We start from the raw sequence: 19,980 nt of genomic DNA, 5'->3' as shown, positions 1-19,980 counted from the left end.
TCTTATATGATTCATTTGAGACGTATAGGAACGCTTTCCTTTATTACGCTCGATACTTCGGCCGAAGATTCCCGAATCATATCTTAGAGTATTCATCCTCTCTTATCGAAGATTAGAGATTCCTTGTTGCGCATTCACTTGCCTTCATGGCTAAGTGGCTTAACCCCAACGATGCCTTGGACACTCTCGAATGGAATGACTTTAACATAATCAAAGATTAAGTACTTAACCACAAGACAACGAGATGCCTCAGGTCAAAGGATTACTTACATTATTCCAACCATTAGAGTTACTTGCTTGACATGTGAGTAGACCTCCATGCAAGTACTCTCGTTCGATTGTGTTCAGTGAACTCATTCCCTTAATGAGCACCTACATGCTTGTCTTAGTGTCGCTACACGAATGGGATGAGACTTTCCATCCTTCCAATTGAAGCGGACATAGTATGTACCAGTCTATGGATTGTCAGTATCCCTCCGACAATCCTTATGACCAGGAACCTTTTTGGACATGATGGTTATGAGAAGAAGGTCTCTGTAACCTAACATCATTAGCTTACTTCTTCCATCGATCCATTGTCCATGGATTCACTATTTAGGACATATTTCGTTCATTGAGATAGTCCCAATTAGTATCTTTGCCTTCCGATGTATAAGAGTCATATATACATCAATTCATTGTCCTGAAAGGTTTCTTCCAAAGATTGACTTTCAGGGCATATTTCCAACAACTATATGGAGGCATCTATGTTGCAAGACATAGACATGTTCATATCCAATTTTTTTTCAATAATTCAGGACTACTTAGTAGTAATAGGAAATGAACTGACACACCCCGACCAAGATCAGGGCATGCTGGCCGTCACGTGGAAGTGACGTAGCCATGTGCACAGTGCGGAAACTAAACGAAGTAGTATAAAAGTATGAATAATTTAAAAACTAGCAAAATAACCAAGAATGTTTAACGATTGTGACATCCCACATCGTCCAAGGGAGTGATCCTTATATGGATATTCCCATCCCTACCTAGCACGATATTGTCCGCTTTGGGCCCCGACCACGCCCTCACGGTTTTGTTTCTGGGAACTCAGACGAGAACTTCTCGATGGGTCACCCATCTTGGGAATGCTCTCACGCGCTACTCGCTTAACTTCGAAGTTCCCATGGAACCCGAAGCCAGTGAGCTCCCAAAAGGCCTCGTGCTAGGTAGGGATGGGAATATCCATATAAGGATCATTCCCTTGGACGATGTGGGATGTCACAATCAAATGTCACATCCCGGCCCGGGGCGGATCACTTCCCGGGCCCACTCCACCACCATAACACGATATTGTCCGCTTTAGGCCCCGACCACGCCCTCACGGTTTTGTTTCTGGGAACTCAGACGAGAACTTCCCGATGGGTCACCCATCCTGGGAATGCTCTCGCGCACTACTCGCTTAACTTCGGAGTTCCCATGGAACCCGAAGCCAGTGAGCTCCTAAAAGGCCTCGTGCTAGGTAGGGATGGGAATATCCATATAAGGATCACTCCCTTGGACGATGTGGGATGTCACAATCCACCCCCCTTAGGGGCCCGATGTCCTCGTCGGCACACACGCGACCAGGGTTAGGCTCTGATACCAAATTGTCACACCCCGACCACGCCCTCACGGTTTTGTTTCTGGGAACTCAGACGAGAACTTCCCGATGGGTCACCCATCCTGGGAATGCTCTCGCGCGCTACTCGCTTAACTTCGGAGTTCCCATGGAACCCGAAGCCAGTGAGCTCCCAAAAGGCCTCGTGCTAGGTAGGGATGAGAATATTCATATAAGGATCATTCCCTTGGACGATGTGGGATGTCACATGAACGGTAAAAAATTAACTCATAGAAATCAAATGGGGGAAATTATTTAAAAATCAAACTACTTGATAAGCTAAATTATCGAAGACAAATCCCTCCATATTTAGAAAGAGAATTGTTATTAGCACTCAAAAAATCTCATTCTATTTTCCAAATTTTTTATATTTGGAAAGAAAAGTACATTTGTAAGGAGTGTAGAATGAAATTTTTGAAGTGTCAATAACACTTTCCTTTAGAAAATTAGGTTTTTTGATCTGATAGTATTGCTCCTCCTTTGGCATCTTGTTTGCATGTCGGTTGGTGTTCCCGTGTTGGAAACGTGGTGATGATGAGGGGTGGGTGCTCAATTGCTCATGCCTAATTCTTGTCTTTCTATATGTAAAAAAAAGAACAGATAATGACTTCGTCACGGCAGTCTACTATTTCGGGGATCAAAAAGACTCATAGAGGAATTTTAACCTTCTCATGCCCATTACCTACTATCGTATAATTCACTAGTATAAAAAATCGAACCTAAAACATGCCGTGTGGAATTCGTCCCCGACCTCTCGGACACCCCATGATGATTCCTAATTCTTGTCTTTTGAGTTTTAATATTTTTATTTAATATTAGTTAATTATCAATCCCATGCCTAATAGATTGCTTAACAATGAAATTTGTTTAATTAGTAGTTTCTAGTATTGAAAGAAATGAAGGGGAAGAGCTTTCCGTTCTGGATTAAACTGACCCTATATGTTTGTCAAAATATCAGATTTCTTGCCCCCACCCCCAAAAGTCAAATTCGTTTGATGTTAACTGTTTGTTTTGACCAAACAAATAGTAAACTTACCACGATATTTCCCCTCGCCCTTCCTTCGATCGATGATTTGTTCCTGTCAATTCACATCCATTCTCCATTTTGCCTTCTCGTCATTCAATTTGGTTTTCGAGTTTACATAATCATTTTTTTTCTTTTAAAATAGAAAAAGATTAGAAGAAATTAGTTTTTGAACAATAATCGCGTGCGAGGTATCTACTCTCTCCTGAATAAGTGAGGACCATTACACCCAACTCCTTGCATATCCCTCCTCTACCAAATTTATTGATAATAAATATAAGTAAACAAAAAGATACAAGCGGAGGACTATACCAATACCTTCAAAGACAAAGACGATCAACCAAAATGATAATAAAGACAAAACGATATGTCACGAGCATGAACAGATGTTACAAAATCTGAAATCGTAGACCACTAATAATAATCATGACTAATTGCTCCAAATGAAGCTAAAACATGAACAACAAACATAATCAAATGCATTAACTTACTCTTGAACTGTCAAATTTATATCATGTTCAGCTAGTGTTCCTCTTCCTCATTTAAAAACATAATCATTATTTGAACGGAAATATGATTGATTTGATGTTATGTAAAAAACTAAAAAACTAAGAAAGAGGATCCTCTCCGGATCCGCTTTGTGGAGATCCTAAGGATCCCCACATTCTAGTCATTCATCGCACATAATGCGGTCAATTTTCATTAGGTACTATTTGTGTTTAATTTTAAATAAAAAAAAAGTCAAATAATTTCTGACCACACGATGCATGATAAATGGTTAAGATGTAAGGATCCTTAGGATCCCCGACCTCTCGGCCATCTCATTTTAATATTTTTTATTTAATATTAGTTAATTATCAATCCCATGCCTAATAGAGTGCTTAACAATGAAATTTGTTTAATTAGTAGTTGCTAAACACAATAAATTATTGAAAGAAATGAAGAGGAAGAGCTTTTTGTTTTGGACTAAACTGGCCCTATATGTTTGTCAAAATATCAGATTTGTTGCCCCCACCCCAAAAACACACAAAGTCAAATTCCTTTGATGTTAACTGTTTGTTTTGACCAAACAAATAGTAAACTTACCACGATATTTCCCCTAGCCCTTCCGTCGATCGATGATTTGCTCCTGTCAATTCACATCCACTCTCCATTTTGCCTTCTCTTCATTCAATTTGGTCTTCAAGTTTACATAATCATTTTTTTTCTTTTAAAACAGAAAAAGATTCGGCGAGATTAGTTTTTGAACAATGATTGTGTGCGAGGTAGCTACTTTCTCCTAAATGAGTGAGGACCATTACACCCAACTCCTCTCATGTCCCTCCTCCATCAAATTTATTGATAATAAATAAAAGTAAACGAAAATATACAAGCGGAGGACTATACCAATACCTGCAAAGACAAAGACAATCAACCAAAATGATAATAAAGACAAAATGAAATGTCAAGAGCATGAAGAGAGGCTACAAAATCTGAAATCGTAGACCACTAATAATAAGCATAACTAATTGCTCTAAATGAAGCTAAAACATGAACAACAAACATAATCAAATGCATCAATTTACTCTTAAACTGTCAAATTTATATCATGTTCAGCTAGTGTTCCTCTTCCTCATTTAAAAAAATAATCATTATTTGAACGGAAATATGACTGATTTGACGGTATGTAAAAAACTTAGGAGGAGGATTCTCTCCGGATCCATTTTGTGGGGATCCTAGAGATCCCCACATCTTAGTCATTTATTGTATATCGTGCGGTTAGTTTTCATTAAGTACTATTTGTGTTTAATTTTAAATAAAAAAAAGTCAAATAATTTATAACCGCACGATGCATGATAAATTGTTAAGATGTGGGGATCCCTAGGATCCCCACAATTTGGATCCGGATGGGATCCAAATCCGAAAACTAACACTTTTTTTTTTATTTTTATTTTTAATAGATTAAAGAGGTTTATAATTTGAAAGTATTAAAAGTAAATTAAAACACTATACTAATTTTACGGAACATTGCCAAATTTTCCCTTATTGTTAATAGGCTCATGGGCCTTTCTACATTTTTTTTTTTATTTAAAGAAAAAGGAGACCAGCTGGTAGATTTGTCAGGGCAGTTTACTTTTTTGAGTGTAGGGAAGACTTACATAAACATTTCAGCCTCATTGGCCACTATCGTGTGATTCACCCAACGCTAAAAATCAAACCCAAGATGTATAATGTAGAATTCGGACTTGAATTCGACATCAATCACTGAACCACCTTATGGTGATTTTTCTCTATCATGTTCTAATCCATGATGATGTCTCTAGAGCCCAGAAGGGGTTGAGAATTTTTGTTTGGTCAAAAAGAATGTGTGCGCATGATTTCTCTTCAATTGCACATTACATTATACATGTCAAAGATATGGATCTTTCTGTTTGGATATAAGTCAATGGTTGGATTCCACAAAATTGATGGTGAGTTTATGACTTTTGGGGTTGTATAGCCATTCCTAATCATTAATTTAGGGCCAGAGACTAAGATAAATAAAATACAAAAAATGTGTTTAGTTCATGAATTAACAATTTATTTGGGTTGAGGTTTTCAATGTCAGGGATGTTCTTTTTAGGTATATATTTTTTTTCTAAAATTGTTGATAATCTATTGATAAGAAAAATACGATTACATCACATTTATAAAAAGGGTGTCGATTGAGCACAGATTAACAATATATAGTTTTTGTCATGAATACTCGTTGTTGGAGATTAAACAGTTGTTATCTTTAAAGTACACCTTTAAAATTAAATTTCCTTAAGTTTTCTCAAGACGTCTTTTTTTATTTTTTTCCATTACACAATTAAACAAATTCCTACCAGTTAGTAATACGGTTTAGTGGTCATCACTTGTAAGTAGAAGATATTAAGTTCGACTTTAGTTGATAGCGAGTTTGATATTAATTATTATGGTTGGTTCATGTGTGGCGTAATCCAATATCTCACAAATATATTGTTTATTAAAAAGTAGTAAAAAAATTCTTAATTTTCAAAGACCAACTTTTGTTCTGTGCAGTTCATTTTTATGAGCGAGCGGTTGAGATTTAACAAAATATAATTTAGTTAAATGATTAAATCTCAACTTTTCTCTATTGTCTTTTAATGCGTTGGAGAGCAAAGCTCGACCTACTAGATATTCGACGATCCAATGAACTGATCCAGTTAGGCCCAATTCATTAAATACCGATCGGGCCACAGACAAATCCAGCGGGCCCATAAACGCCTATTACCATGTCTCTCACAACAAGAACAGAGCTTCTACAACAACAAAAAAATGCCGAAGACTCCCAAAAGAAAGCAGGTGGAGGCTGAGCAGAAGCCAAAATCCGCAACCAAATCAGCCAAAACCGCCAATCCCTTCAAAGCGACGGCAAAGGACCCGTACCCGAATCACCCCCGACCCACCCGAGAAGAATGCTTGTCCATACGCGACGACCTCTTGGCCTGCCACGGCTTCCCGGAAGAGTTCGCCGAGTACAGAAAGCAGAGACTGATGGCTCTTGAAACCGACGGCGCCATGAATTCAGAGCCGTCAGATCGGAAAGAGAGTGTTTTGGATGGGTTGGTGAGGACTCTGTTGTCGCAGAACACCACGGAAGTCAATTCCCAAAAGGCTTTTGCTTCTCTCAAATCAGCTTTTCCGACTTGGGAAGATGTAAGCTTTCTGCTTTCCCTTTGAGCTTTTGATGGTTTTGGAATTCTGGGTGTGATTGCATTTAGGAGATAATGGTGGGATTGTACGCTTTTGGAGCTAATATTTGATGGGTTCTGTTTGTTGTGGTTAATTTTCTCGTCTTTTGGTTTATTGGGTTCTTGGAGACTTTGCTGGTTTGAACTGCTCGCAGAGAGCACTTTTAGTGCTTCTATTAGAAGTGCTTTTATTGTAAACGTGTGGGCATTTTTTATAAAAGTGGAAGTTCTTTCTGGAGAAGCACTTCCATATACACACTGGCTCTTAAACTAGTTTCCCTATAATTTCATCTACTTTGAAGTATTTAGGACTTCATTAAGTTGGTTCACCATTTAAAAGTTTCGAACATATGTTTTGGGTTTGTGGTAAGTGAGATTGCAATTTAAATTGCCTGCATTGATTTTGAATTGTCTGCATTGATTTTGAATTGTCTGCATTGATTTTGAATTGTGTGCTTTGATTTTCCGATCAAGGTTCTTGGTGCTGATTCAAATTCCATAGAGAATGCCATACGATGTGGAGGCCTAGCCAGGACTAAAACGTCGTGTATTAAGAACATGTTGAGGTGTTTACAGGAGAAGAAAGAAAAGTTGTGCTTGGAGTACTTGAGAGAGTTGTCAGTTGACGAAATTAAGTGCGAGCTATCTTGTTTCAAGGGAATCGGTCCGAAGACGGTAAGCTTTCTCTTCATCTGTTAGCATTGAGCTGCTTTGCTATGCAGTTACATGCTTTACATTCAATTCATTCTGTTGTAGTTAATTGTTCTTTTAGCTCATCGCTAATGTAGTGATAAATTAAATGCTCTCAACACCTTCATCATGTGCTTTCTTTAAATATCGCTCAAACGCAGATAAACATGAGAAAAACCATAACAGCTCTCTTCTTCCGTATCATCTAAGCCTCGATATAAGCCATAATCTACATTTCTATTTTGTTTTATGTTGTTGTATGAGTTGATAAATATAGAGTATACACTCTCTTAAATGGCTTTAGATAACACTAGTGAAATGGATGATAGGTGGCTTGTGTTTTGATGTTCCAGCTTCAGCAAGACGATTTTCCGGTGGACACGCATGTGAGTTAGTATGATGGTTCAAATACTTTACCATCATATACATTTATGCATTTTTTTTCGAGTTTTGGCATTCAATTTGGTAAATGCAGGTGTTCGAGATTGCAAAGGCTATTGGTTGGGTGCCAGCTGAAGCGGACAGGAATAAGACGTATCTTCATCTCAACCAATGGATCCCAAACGAACTCAAATTTGACCTCAACTGCCTTCTGTATACTCACGGCAAGCTCTGCCGCAAATGCATCAAGAAAGGGGATAGCCAGCAAGGAAAGGAATCCCATGATAACTCCTGTCCTTTATTACGTTACTGTCAGTAAATTGTAGAAGTTGCAATGTGTTGCCTTCGTCTAGGGACAAAATGTTAAACTACGGGAAGCGGAATTCAAATACGGAAAGTTGGGTGCATGGGTGAATGCTTTTAATCAACTAAGCTACAAGTCATTTGCGACAAAATGTTTAGTTTAACCTCCCCTTGTAATTTCTGATTAAAAAATCCTTATTATAATTTATTTGGAGGAGAAAAAATTCCCAAATATCACATAATCATCAATATATCTTTGTGATCATCGCCATGATACATAAAAGTTTATTGGTGTGCCGGGTATATTGTCTGGTATAGATATATAATGTGTTATAAGCGAATTTTTTAGTGTGTGGGAAGCACTTGTCTGTACAACAAGTGTCATAATGCAAGTGATTGAATTTTTTTTCATTTTTTCCAAATATCCAACCACTTACATTTTGACACTTTGACCCTGAAAATCTTTCGAGTTATAAAATTACTGTATACATAAACCACAATCCTCAATTAGAGTACTGTATGTGTTAGAAAATAGGAAGTTTTAGTGAAACACTCTTGATACTGTTCACTTTTAACGAAAAACCATATTTTTACCTTTCTCCTGGTACTATTCACTACACTTTTATTTGTCATTTTTCATTAAAACTAAATTTTTTTGAACTTTTTGTAAATTTTCCCTAGAAAATATGACAAACTCCCAAATATGATATAATCATCCATATATCTTCATTATCATCACCATGATACATAAAAATTTATATAATATGACAAATTGAATAAAAAAAAAAAATTATTCCCTCACTTTTACTCTCCGGTGAATTTAATCCGTGGCTAATGACATCTCGTGACGATAATGTTTTTCTTCAACATTAAGCGTTAATCGAGTTAAACGCATCACACCTGTGCCTGACCTCACCTTTACGTCCAGTCTTAATTCCATGATGGCTAAGCTTCTCCATAGCATGAGAAAAAGCTTTGAAAAAGGCAGCCTGGTCCGTCGAGTACAACTCCACAAAAGGTCTCGTCCTCGGGTCCTTAACAAGTGCATGATCCGTAGCCAACAACCCCAGCCCTCTCTTCAGATTCTGATAATACATGTTATCGAACTTGCCGGGCGTAATCACATCGTTGAAAGCGGACATGGCGATGTTCGTTTTGTAGTCTGCACAAATTTTCTTGAGCCCTTGAGCATAGTTTGGGTACATGTCAGGATCTGTTGGTGTAGTTTTGTTGTAATTGAAAATCCGGTCGGTGAATTCTTTGCAGTGAGAGAATCCAATTGTGTGTGCACCGGATAAAGCCACCATTTCTTGGAGTGTGAAGCCTTTTGTAGCGAAGAATTTGATCATGTCGTCTAGGGTTTGGTTGCTTCTTGGGAGATTTCCTTCCACTAGTGAAGATTTGGAAACCTGTCCGTCTTTCCGTCCCAAGCGGACTTTGTAGAACGGACCGCCGACCATCGTGACGAGGTTGCGGGTGGCTAAGGCGAGTATATCGGAGCAGGAGACAATGCCGGGGCAGGCGAGCTCGAGGGCGGTCTTGGCACGTGCCACGAGGTCAAAGGCGTCTGCCGAGAGGGATTGGTTGATGTCGGCGTCACGCTCTGCAGTGTTAACGTAGTTGGAGGAGATGAGGATGGAAGCGTCGCAGCCTTCAACCATGCAGTCGTGGAAGAAGAGGCGGAGAGTGCCTGCCGCGGTGGTGGGATTGGCGATTTGTTTTGAAGTCACGGTGTCACGGACAATGCTCTCGAAGTCGGGGCATGTTTTTTTGTAGTAGTCTATGGAGAGCTTGGATTCGGAGAAGGGAATGGCGAGGAAGAGTAGGAAGAGGATTGGAAGAGCCATGGATTGAGAGATAGCTAGCTAGAGAGGGGGAGAAATGATTTGGTGTGTTGTTAATAATGTCATAGAAAATCAAACATGGGTAGGAGAAAAGTGAGACAATTTTGAAGAACTTTGAGGGAAACTTGTTTTGTTTTGCTGAATGAATGAAGAACTACGAATAAGGCTGGAAATTTATACATGATAGTCCAACAGTTCTATGAGGTGTGTACAACAACTAACAAGTAACAACTTTGAGCTCGATCGACGATTCTTAACTGAATAGAAGTATCTATTAAGCAACTTGTCAGTTAGAACTACTACCCGGTTTAGTTGGCAATAGCTAGCCTTCTACAGGCTTATATTAATTCGATTCAGTTTTATTCAACCCTAATATGCTTCCTGCAACCCCACATCCAATTTTTGTTCCCAAAAGTTTCCATTTTCCCTTGGAAATCATAAGATCACACATAGCAATGGCAAGCATGAATTGTGAAATGGGTGATAGGCAGCTATGTGTCTTGTGTTTTGATGTTCCGACTTCAGAAAGATGACTTTCCGGTGGACACACCACGGTACTTATTGCCATACATAATTGATGCGATTCTTTTGAGGCTCAAATCTTCAATAAGCAGGTGTTTGAGGTTGCAAAGGCTTTGGGTTCCTGTAAGTACACATATTAAGCTGTTTTATATTTCTCAAGATTTCATCACAACTCCTCGAAAGCTATCTCAAAATCACATTGTAATGTATAAATACTCAAATATCGTATACTCATGTCATCTGGCCGAATACCATGTCGCATGGATTGTCTTCGTATGCTGCTGCTTTGGCCATATTCGTATCTGCTCCATTCAATCCGGCATTGCCATGTCCATCATCGCTGGGGGTCACCGTACGTCCGGTTATTCAGAGAGTCGTTCAGTTTCCCATCATCTATGTTATCTCAATCTTCCGCCTCACCTTGCCTCGTCATGTTGAACTGCTTAACTTTGTTGGGCGGACTTTCCGCCTCCCCCGTAACAACAGCCAGTTTCTTTGATAACTTTCTGCCGCTCAGTTTTTTCCCTCAGTTGGGCACACACTAGGTGAAACTTTGTTTCCATGTTATATTTATGGTTGCGAAGTTTTTCTTTCAAATCGGCAATTTCACTCTTCATAATTTTGAGGGATCGAAGATCCCTTGTTTGGTATTTAATCTGAAAAAAATATGATGTTTCCCTGCATGCCTCTCTATAAATTTGATCGCAAAGGCTTTTTCCTGATAATTATTTGATCATAGCAGACAATTACTTAACATTTGAGGTGACATATATAGTTGTCAATTGATTTGAGAGATCTAGAATCCAACTCATTCATCATAACTCCTAGAACACTATCTCATGTCACATTGTATAATGTATGAATACTCAAATATCATATAATCATGAACATATGAACCATCCTTATTTCATCATCATCATCATGTCACAGATCGAAACAAATAAGAAAAGAATGAAAAATAAAATTAAAACAGAAAGATTTGTGAAAACTCTCTCCCTTGTTTCTGTATTGATGAATTAAAACAGAAAGAAAAAACTCTCTCTCCAATGTTTCTGTAGTGACGAATTAAAACAGAAAGATTTGTGAAAACTCTCTCGTGTTTCTGTAGTGATGAATTAAAGCAGAAAGATTTGTGAAACCTCTCCTCTCATTTCACTGTCATCTTCTTCTTCTTCTTCTCTTCTTCACCTCATCCTTAATGAATATATAATCTAAGCCTGAAGCGAGTTAAATGTGTCGCACCTGCGCCTCACCTCTCCCTGATTCCCTGTCTTAATCTCATGACGTCCAAGCTTCTCCATTGCAAGAGAGAAAGCCTTGAAAAATGCCGCCTGGTCAGTAGAGTACAACTCCACAAGAGGCTTCGTCCTCGGGTCCTTAACAAGTGCATGGTCCGATGCCAACAGCCCCAAACCCCTCTTCAGATTTTGATAGTACATGTTATCGAATTTTCCTGGTGTAATCACGTCGTTGAAGGCGGACATCGCAGGATTAGTTGTGTAGTTAGCGCATGTCATCTTCAAGGCTTCGGCGAATCTAGGGTTGATTTCTGGGTCTGTTGGAGTAGTCTTGCTGTAATGGAAAAGCCTGTCAGTGAACTCGATGCAATGAGAGAACCCAATTGTGTGTCCACCACTTAAAGCAACCATTTCTTCAATTGTGAAACCCTTAGCGGCGAAGAATTTGATGATGTCATCCATGGTTTGGTTTGCTCTTGGCAAGTTTGCGTTAACCTTGGAGGCAAGGGAAGCCTGTCCATCTTTTCGTCCCAACTCGACGATGTAGAAAGGCCCACCAACCATCGTGACAAGGTCACGTGTGGCCTCGGCGAGAATGTCTGCGCACGAGACAATCCCCGGGCAGGTAAGCTCTAGGGCGGTCTTGGCGCGGACGACCACCTCAAGCGCATCTCCTGACAGGGATTGGTTGATGTCAGCATCGCGCTCAGCTTTGTTGACATGGTTGGAGGCAATGAGAACGGAGGCGTCACATCCTTCAACCATGCAGTCGTGGAAGAAGAGGCGGAGAGTTCCTGCAGCGGTAGTTGGTTGGGCGGCTTGCTTTTGGGACGCGGTGTCTCTGACAATCTTCTCAAAGTCTGGACATGTTTGCTTGTAGTAATCCTTGGTGAGTTGCGATTCGGAGAAGGGAATGGAGAAGAAGAGAAGCAGTAGTATAGGAATAGCCATGTTGTTGGTGGAAGAGAGGGAGATAGAGAGACGATGACGATGACGATGACGATGACGACGATAGAGGAAGATCTCAGGGCTTGTGATGAGACCTGCTTCTTCCTCTGAGAATTTCCTGAATGGAAGTTGGAAAGAGAAGGCAAATTATGTATAGTAGGTTTCAGAAAAAAATGGAGGAAAGGGGAAGAAGGGGGGTGCGTGTTTGATTTGTGGATGGGAGGGGTTGTAGGGGATTTGATGTGTTGTTACTACAACCACCGTGCATGCAAAGGAAGGGTTGATAGAAAAAAGAACTGTTTAAATTAGTTTGCGTACTATTTTTGCATGGAATTGTTGTTGGATTTGACAATTGAGTGTGCATGTGGTTTTTTGTCTGCTATTTTTGCACTGCATGTGGTTTTGGTTTTTTTATTTGAGCGAGGAGTGCGTTATACCAGAGAGAACAGCCATGCAAACGATCGTAGAGTCATGCATGCAGCCTCCAATTCGTTGTTGAATGACATATGATTGTTGTCAAGATTGTATCCGTACAACATAAATCGAAAATAACTGCTCTACAGTTTAATCATTCGATTACTTGTGAAGAAAACATGAAATACAGAATATACCTACATAAATATATGATGGAGACATCAATCAATCATCTCAATCAAAACTTTGAGCTTGTTTGGATGAACTTTTAAAATGACTGAAAGCGTTTTTAGTGAAAATGTTTTTGGAACTAATTATTAATGAAAATGCAAGTTATCTTGAAAAAACACTTGAAGTGCTTTTAGAACAATTCTCCAAAAACGCTTTTATTTATTTTAAAAGTATTTCCAAACAAATCTTATATATTTATTCAATTTCAGCATCAACTTAATTGTATGGTGATATTACCTAGGCTAACGATGTTGTTATAGAAATGTCTCAAGAGATGATCTATAAAGTAAAAAGTGTCAATCATACTCATGTGGTGGAGTTCTTTACCAATTTAATTAGGGTAAGCTACATTTTATACTTTTAAATTTAGTTACAATTACAACCTCATAAAACGTGTTTAATACATTTTAATTTCATACATTCAGTTATTAATCCATTTCAATTGAGCAGTCGGGCCTTTCTATTTTGTCTCAAGCCCAAGTTGGTTGGTTGTTTAATAGCCCATAATGGAGCTGTGACTATCTAGGGTTAAAGGGCAGCAGCTCCTTTATATAAGGCAGCGGCTGCTCTATTGGAAGAAAAAGCAAGAAATGCTTCCATTTGTTGGTAATAACTCATATAAAGATATTGGTGCTATTTTTTGTGGCTTTTGGAGAGAAAAGATTTGGTATGTATTTTTATCTTTTCTATTTGTATTTTTTTGAGTGAGAACTAGTAGGTGTACATAGGATTTGGGATTTGAGAGTTAAACTCTATCCAGAATCTTTATTCTGATTATTAATGGAATTTCCTTGCCGTTTTCGAACTAGACGTAGGCTTACGCAGAATCAGTATAAATATTTGTGTCATTTGAATTGTTTATCATGTCATATTTTTCAGTATTAATTTATTAGTTTCATATTTGATGATTCTGCACACCAGTATCTGATACAATATCTATGTTTTGTTGTTTCCCTCCTTTCAGGTTTTATCACGCATATGACAACTACATGGTCCATGCATTTCGGGTTAGTTTTTGTTCATTATTTCGTGTAGGTTTTGCACTTCCGTTTGTATGATATTAAAACTGCATTCTTTGCCGCACGATGAGCTAAAGCCGCTTAATAAAAGTTTCACCGACTCTCTTAATGATTCCGTACCGAAATCTAAATGTGGTGTATTATTCTGTGTTCCATCACATTGAAAAATCTCTAGAAAATAGAGATTATATTCACACACTCCAAATTACTTCTCCCACACTTTTATTTTTTAATATTTTTTGACACACCACTAACACTTGTAGAAAAATATTAAAATATTAAAAGGATATGTGAGAAGTAACTTGTGATGTGTGAATATAATCTCTCTAGCGAAAATTCTAAACCGTACTGTTTCTACACTGAAAAAAGGCTTGAATCAAAATCTTGTCACGTTGGGGACTGGAAATCTAACAGATCTTGAACAATTAAGTACAGAATTAGGCCTCACATATGCATTTGTTCGGTAATCCTGAACTAAACCAGAACATATTATAATATATATATATATATATATATATTTCTTTTTCTTTTTTAATTTTAAATTAAGATTTAGGAATTATGTTGGCCATCGGATTGGTATCTCAACCATCCAATTTCAATTTCTCAATCTCTCTTAGTTTTTCACATTCATGGCGTCACATAATTGATTCTTCTGGAACCCTCTCTCATTTCTCTCGAGTTCTCGACTCTTGCCTCTCTTCCGCCCACCTACTCCGACTCTCAACTACAACCACCACATCGTCCACACCATACTCTCTCTCTCTCAAGTTCTCAACTCCGCCTCTCATATCTCTCTCATTCTCGACAGCGACTCTTGAACCTCAAAATCGAGGTATTTGTTTTGAAATTTATGGTTTTGATGAAAGTCTTCAGGAAGAGTTTGATGCGGATTTGTATGTATCAAATATCAATGCACGTGACTTCTCGTCTAATTCGTACAAAGTGAATCATACGACCGAATCATACTGAATTTGTTTCGGAAATTCCAAAATTTTGGTTCGGTTTCAGTTTTCAAAATTTTGTCCCAAAGGGGATCAGTTTGAGATTCAATTTTACGTTTTTGGTTCGAGATCTTGATCCGAACCAGCCCTACATGACACTTATGACTCGTTTACTAATCCGTAATCAGATTGAGATAAATTGAATTAAGGAGGAATTTGATTGAGGATGAAGCATAATTAGATTCTTTTTAAAGTTGTTTACTAAACTAACTAGAAAATGAATATGAATGATGATATTGGTTCCATGTAAATTGTTTACTAGCTCACTTGAATCGGAATTAAAACTAACTTGATTACTAAATTACCATTATTTAAAATAAGTTATTGTGGAACCATATGAAGTTGTAGCTAGTTATCTCTTACAAGCTTATAAATCGATACAAAAATAAAAATAAAAGCAGGTGCAAATCAAAGTGACCAACTGACTTCGCAGGGGATTTATTCGTAAGACGTCTCCGATTTGTGTTCTCTAAATTTTTTGGCTAGTCTTTTGTTTATGGGCAATTCTCTTCTGCATGTCGCTAGAGCAAATGTCAGTGTTAATATTGATGCGTAGATTAATGTTTTCTACGTAAGCCATCTGAAACTATTTGACTGAACCCTTAAGTAAATATTAAAAAGATTGTCCATGCCGGCTCGTTTATCCTAAAAATTTACAAATATTCTATAGCCACATACAAAACAATTAAATTTCTAGAAAATAAATTTTAACTGCAATCACACTTAACGAACTAATGTAATACGAAGATGGAAAATTCTAATTACAAGGAAGTGATCCTTCTCTTATTAGAATACCGTAATAATGGCGATTGATTTGTCATAAAACTCAAAACGTGTTTATGCCTTCATATAAATAGAAAGTTGAAAAACAAGGTATACTTTTTCTGGCTTAATTGCCCGTTTTCTCCTCTATACTTTGTTTTTCAACTATCTGTATCTATGGAGGTGGAAGCTATTCTGTCAGAGTCGCAGGCTGCCTCACTGGGATTCTACTCCACTAAGATTCTTTCTTTAAGTTTATTGAATGTGTTTTGAGTTTTATGACAAACCAATCGCCACTCTTGCGGTACATTAGTTCGTGTACTTGCAGTTAAAATTTATTTTCTATTATTGTTTTGTATGTATGAAATCCCGTCCCTGAATTTTCTTATGTATTTCGTATTCTTAGTTTCAATGCGTTTATAATTACAGCGTATAATTTTTTTTTTTAGATAAGTAAAATGACAAAAACGCCCTTAATGAACTAAACGGACTTTTCAAGAATGTATTTAATTCCTATATGTTTTGTCACTTTTATGTACATATTTGGATAGAGTTCGACCACACGAGTGCGTAGGCCAAAACTGTTCGCCAAACGGAGTTATAACAAATGAGATATAAACGAGCAAAGACACAGGCAAAATGGTCATTTGACCATTATCTGGAAGGCTCCAGATTTGTTGGAGCACTGATTTTGTGCCACGTGTGTGGCTAGGATGGAGAGATGAGGAGAGAAAAGAGGGAAAGAAGGGAGAGACGGGCTAATCAGGAGGGAAGGAAAAAGGAGGGAAACGGTCAACCTGGTCCCTTTCTTCGACCCACGACCAGATTTGATGGAATCCATGATTCTCGACACCTTTCATGGCGACTTTTCGGTGAATTGAAGCTACTCACCCCCTGGAATCAACCTACCACCCTTTCCTCTTCCATTTCCACTAAAAAAACCAACGGAATTTGGCCTTGATTTTGCGAAAAACAACACATTGGATGTGACGAGTTCTTAGCGGCGATTCACCAAACTAAAAGCTAACTTCCGTCAGCCACCATCACCAATAGACTGCCTTCAACCTTAGGAACAAAACCTAAGCAATGGTTGAGGTGTCAGAGTTCATCTTGGGGTCGAATCGAGAACACCCATTCCTAGGGTTTCCAACGAATCGAGGGCATTTTGCAGGTGTTTTCCGACTGAATTGGACTTTGGCCCAGGTATTGAAGTTCTTCCCTGTAATACCTTGTATTTAAAAAAAAAAAAGGTTATATATATATATATGGGTGTATGTTGGGTAATTATTTTTACGTAATGATTTTATTATATTTCTTTTATGCAAGAACCTACTTTCGATATGTAAAATCCTTTTTGCTACAAATTATTTTAAAAAAAACAAACTAGATAGTAGTATTTCATGTTCATATGTAATTAGAGATATTTTTAGTTTGAATTGGAGAAAAGAATTATGATGAGTTTGGCTTGATATTTTTACCAAATAAGACTGAGTTGGCAAGTTTGTAATCATTAGGAATCTAAGAGTTAAATGTTTGGTGATGATTCATCCCTTCCAAAATTGGAGAGGTGGGATTATCATAATCATTAGACTTTGAATGTGGCTTTTGAGTATCTGTCCACATGCATGGGAATGATTGCTTCCAATTACAAGATGTCTAAGTGTTGCAAAACAAAGTGAAACGTGTCCTTGAGGCATAATGGAGGATTCCATTTCTTCATCCATAAAAGCAGAGGGAGAACACCACCACATCACCAACAACAACACACGGGGAAAAAGAAACAAAACCTCATCTTCTTCATAGACCACTCTTCCCACCATCCTTTTCTTTCACCTTATGTAAAGGCTCTAGGCCATCTTCATTGTATTTTTTTTTTTTTTTTTTTTTTGTAAATCTTTCTTACATAGTGAAAATACAAATACAAACACAACCCTAGTGGACATAGCCAAATTGGTGAACCACTTAAATCTCCATGTTCTTTTGTCTAATTGCAATAAATTTGAGTTGAGCAAACCATTTAAACACTGAGTAATTAAATAGAAACATAATGGGAAAGGAGGATCGAAAAAATGAAGAAGTGGTAACATATTGCTTATCATTTATATTTAAGATTATTATTTTGTTATTAATATTGTGCTTATACTACTCTTGTCACTGATCAATTTGATTTATGTTAACGCTTACAGGCTTGTTAAAAAAATATGTGTGTATTGATATTTATGTGCACATGACATATACATATGCATTGCAAAGCAAGAAAAAGAGTTGTGTTGTGTCAAATGATCACTTGTGTATAGTGTTTAAGTTGTGAAGATATTCAAGGGCTGAAGTTTGCCTTGAATATAAAATAATGAACCTTGTATATGTCAGGTGTAAGGTGCAAGGCTTGAGTATACAAATGGGTTGGTTATAAAAATAATGAAATCTTGTAAATTTTATTTCCGCTACATATTCAAAAAATTATATGTAGTAAACGCAAGTTTTATCATGTAAGATTTTGTGATGTGATGTATTGTGTTTCAGTTATTAATCAATTTTATTTTATTTTCCACCATATCTTGATTGTAGAATTGATTTCTATAGCTAAGATATGGCTCACACCCTAACTCGTGAATAGTCTTTATTCGCGGGTTAGAGAGTGACATTCCCCTTGTTGTGTTCTACAATTCTATAAAATTTGGTAATTTTTTGGGATTAAGTGAATTTTCCGACAAGGCGGGGTGGTCGGCCGCCGCATGCGGCAGCATGTGGCCCGAGGACCCACTTGACCCTTCTTGACTAAATTTGATACCCAATTCCATGTATGACATCCGATGGATGAAATCCCATCGTTCGAACATAGTTTCGTTAGAGTCCGCCACTTGATCATTATAATTTATAACCATTGACGATCCAACCATTGGATTGTCACCAAACTTTAATTCGGCATAGTGCGTAATATTTGAGGACATTAGGAACTTACGGATTGGGAATCTGACATACGGATCAGGAACTTATGGGTCCGCCACTTGTTTGGCTTATGGTTGGCGTGTAGTGTGGTACACTATGTTTTCTGCTAGGAAGTGTTTTATGAAAAGTTCAGAGTTTAACAAATGGTGAACTACGAATGGCTTAATCCTGTCAGAGGGTAAGTGGGCAGTCTAACAAAGAGGTTAGATGCAGCCATAGAGTAAATGAAAAATCACTACACAATTCAAAGCTTAAGTTGTGCTTTGTCCGTATCCAGGAGGCGGGGTATGTTAGATATACAGGTACTTGGTGACGTCGCGTGTCGATTGTAATACCCTGAAAATTTAAAATATACGAATATGTAGAGTAAATCGAGAATAAATAGATTTATGGTTATGAAAATTTGATTAGAGAAATTTTAGAATTTTGTTTCCGGGATTTATTATAATTTACGTCGAAAAATTTATCGATAAGTGGAAAAGACGAAAATGCACTAGTTGACTAAATGGAATTTTACAAGGACGTATTTTATCCTCATATATTTTATCATATTTCTTGATATAATTGGATAGAGCTCAACCCTACAAAAGTGTAGGCGAAAATCGTTTGTGAATCGGAGTTGAAACGAAGAAAGCTCGATCCTACAAAAGTGTGGGCGAAAATCGTTTGTGAATCATAGTTGAAACAAAGAAATTAGAGCCTTTAAAAAAATAATAATAAAAGAAGAGAAGTCTGGAAGCTGCCAAATGGCAACGTGAGAGAGGAGGAAAATGGGAGATGTGGGAGAGAAGAAGGGGTAAGGGGGGACCAATCGGGTAAGGAGAAAAGGATGGGAAAATAGGGAGAAGTGGAAGAGAGAACCGGATCCCCTATGGTCCCCGGACCCGACCTGGCCGGATTTTCCGATTTCGGCCACCACTGACGACGCGACCGGTGCCAAAATGATCCTTACTTCGAATCCAATTGTTCTCCTTCCAATTTTCATTCGAAAATTTGATGAAATTTGGTGGATTTCAAGAGAAACCGTATGTGGAGCGCGACAGGTTTGGCTTCGATTCACCAAAATCTGAAGCTAATTCCATCTGTCACCACCACCCGTAGTCTTCCTTCAATGTCAGGAACAAAGTCCAATCAATGGTTGGAGCGTCGGAGTTTGTTTTGAGGTCGAATTGAGAACAATTATTTCTAGGGTTCTCGGCGGTCCAAGGCTAATTTCAGGTGTTTCCCGGCTGAATTGGATTTCGGCCCAGATATGAAAGTTGTTTCTCTCATTGAACTCTACTTTCCTGTAAAATTTGGTAA

General features: G+C 37.9%; 3 protein-coding genes across 3 annotated transcripts; 1 reads left to right on the top strand and 2 right to left on the bottom strand.

Moving 5' to 3' along the window:
• Positions 1–5,934: 5,934 nt before the first annotated feature.
• Positions 5,935–8,015, top strand: LOC103942314 (putative DNA glycosylase At3g47830). Its single transcript, XM_009352503.3, has 4 exons — positions 5,935–6,341; positions 6,851–7,051; positions 7,396–7,452; positions 7,542–8,015. The coding sequence occupies exons 1-4, from the start codon at positions 5,961–5,963 to the stop codon at positions 7,764–7,766; spliced, it is 864 nt and encodes a 287-aa protein (XP_009350778.2). The 5' UTR covers positions 5,935–5,960; the 3' UTR covers positions 7,767–8,015.
• A 372-nt stretch (positions 8,016–8,387) lies between these two features.
• LOC103942313 (peroxidase 41-like) lies at positions 8,388–9,695 on the bottom strand. The gene has a single exon (XM_009352502.3). It carries the CDS (start codon positions 9,595–9,597, stop codon positions 8,620–8,622), a length of 978 nt encoding a protein of 325 aa, XP_009350777.1. The 5' UTR covers positions 9,598–9,695; the 3' UTR covers positions 8,388–8,619.
• A 1,240-nt stretch (positions 9,696–10,935) lies between these two features.
• LOC125468308 (peroxidase 41-like) lies at positions 10,936–12,408 on the bottom strand. Its single transcript, XM_048589999.1, has one exon. The coding sequence runs from the start codon at positions 12,303–12,305 to the stop codon at positions 11,328–11,330; it is 978 nt and encodes a 325-aa protein (XP_048445956.1). The 5' UTR covers positions 12,306–12,408; the 3' UTR covers positions 10,936–11,327.
• Between the last annotated feature and the right edge of the window lie 7,572 nt (positions 12,409–19,980).

Source organism: the organism of the source record quoted next, unplaced genomic scaffold (assembly GCF_019419815.1).
Source record: "Pyrus x bretschneideri cultivar Hongxiangsu unplaced genomic scaffold, Pyrus_bretschneideri_v1 Contig3, whole genome shotgun sequence".
NCBI classification, from domain to species: domain Eukaryota; kingdom Viridiplantae; phylum Streptophyta; class Magnoliopsida; order Rosales; family Rosaceae; genus Pyrus; species Pyrus x bretschneideri.
This window is presented reverse-complemented; position numbering and strand designations above follow the sequence as displayed.

Excerpts from the sequence above, each read along its gene's own strand:
- LOC125468308 (XM_048589999.1), bottom strand. The coding sequence starts at position 12,305 with ATGGCTATTCCTATACTACTGCTTCTCTTCTTCTCCATTCCCTTCTCC.
- LOC103942313 (XM_009352502.3), bottom strand. The coding sequence starts at position 9,597 with ATGGCTCTTCCAATCCTCTTCCTACTCTTCCTCGCCATTCCCTTCTCC.
- LOC103942314 (XM_009352503.3), top strand. The coding sequence starts at position 5,961 with ATGCCGAAGACTCCCAAAAGAAAGCAGGTGGAGGCTGAGCAGAAGCCA. Across the intron at positions 6,342-6,850 it reads CTTTTCCGACTTGGGAAGAT|GTTCTTGGTGCTGATTCAAA; the intron begins GTAAGCTTTCTG and ends TTTCCGATCAAG. Across the intron at positions 7,453-7,541 it reads ATTTTCCGGTGGACACGCAT|GTGTTCGAGATTGCAAAGGC; the intron begins GTGAGTTAGTAT and ends TGGTAAATGCAG.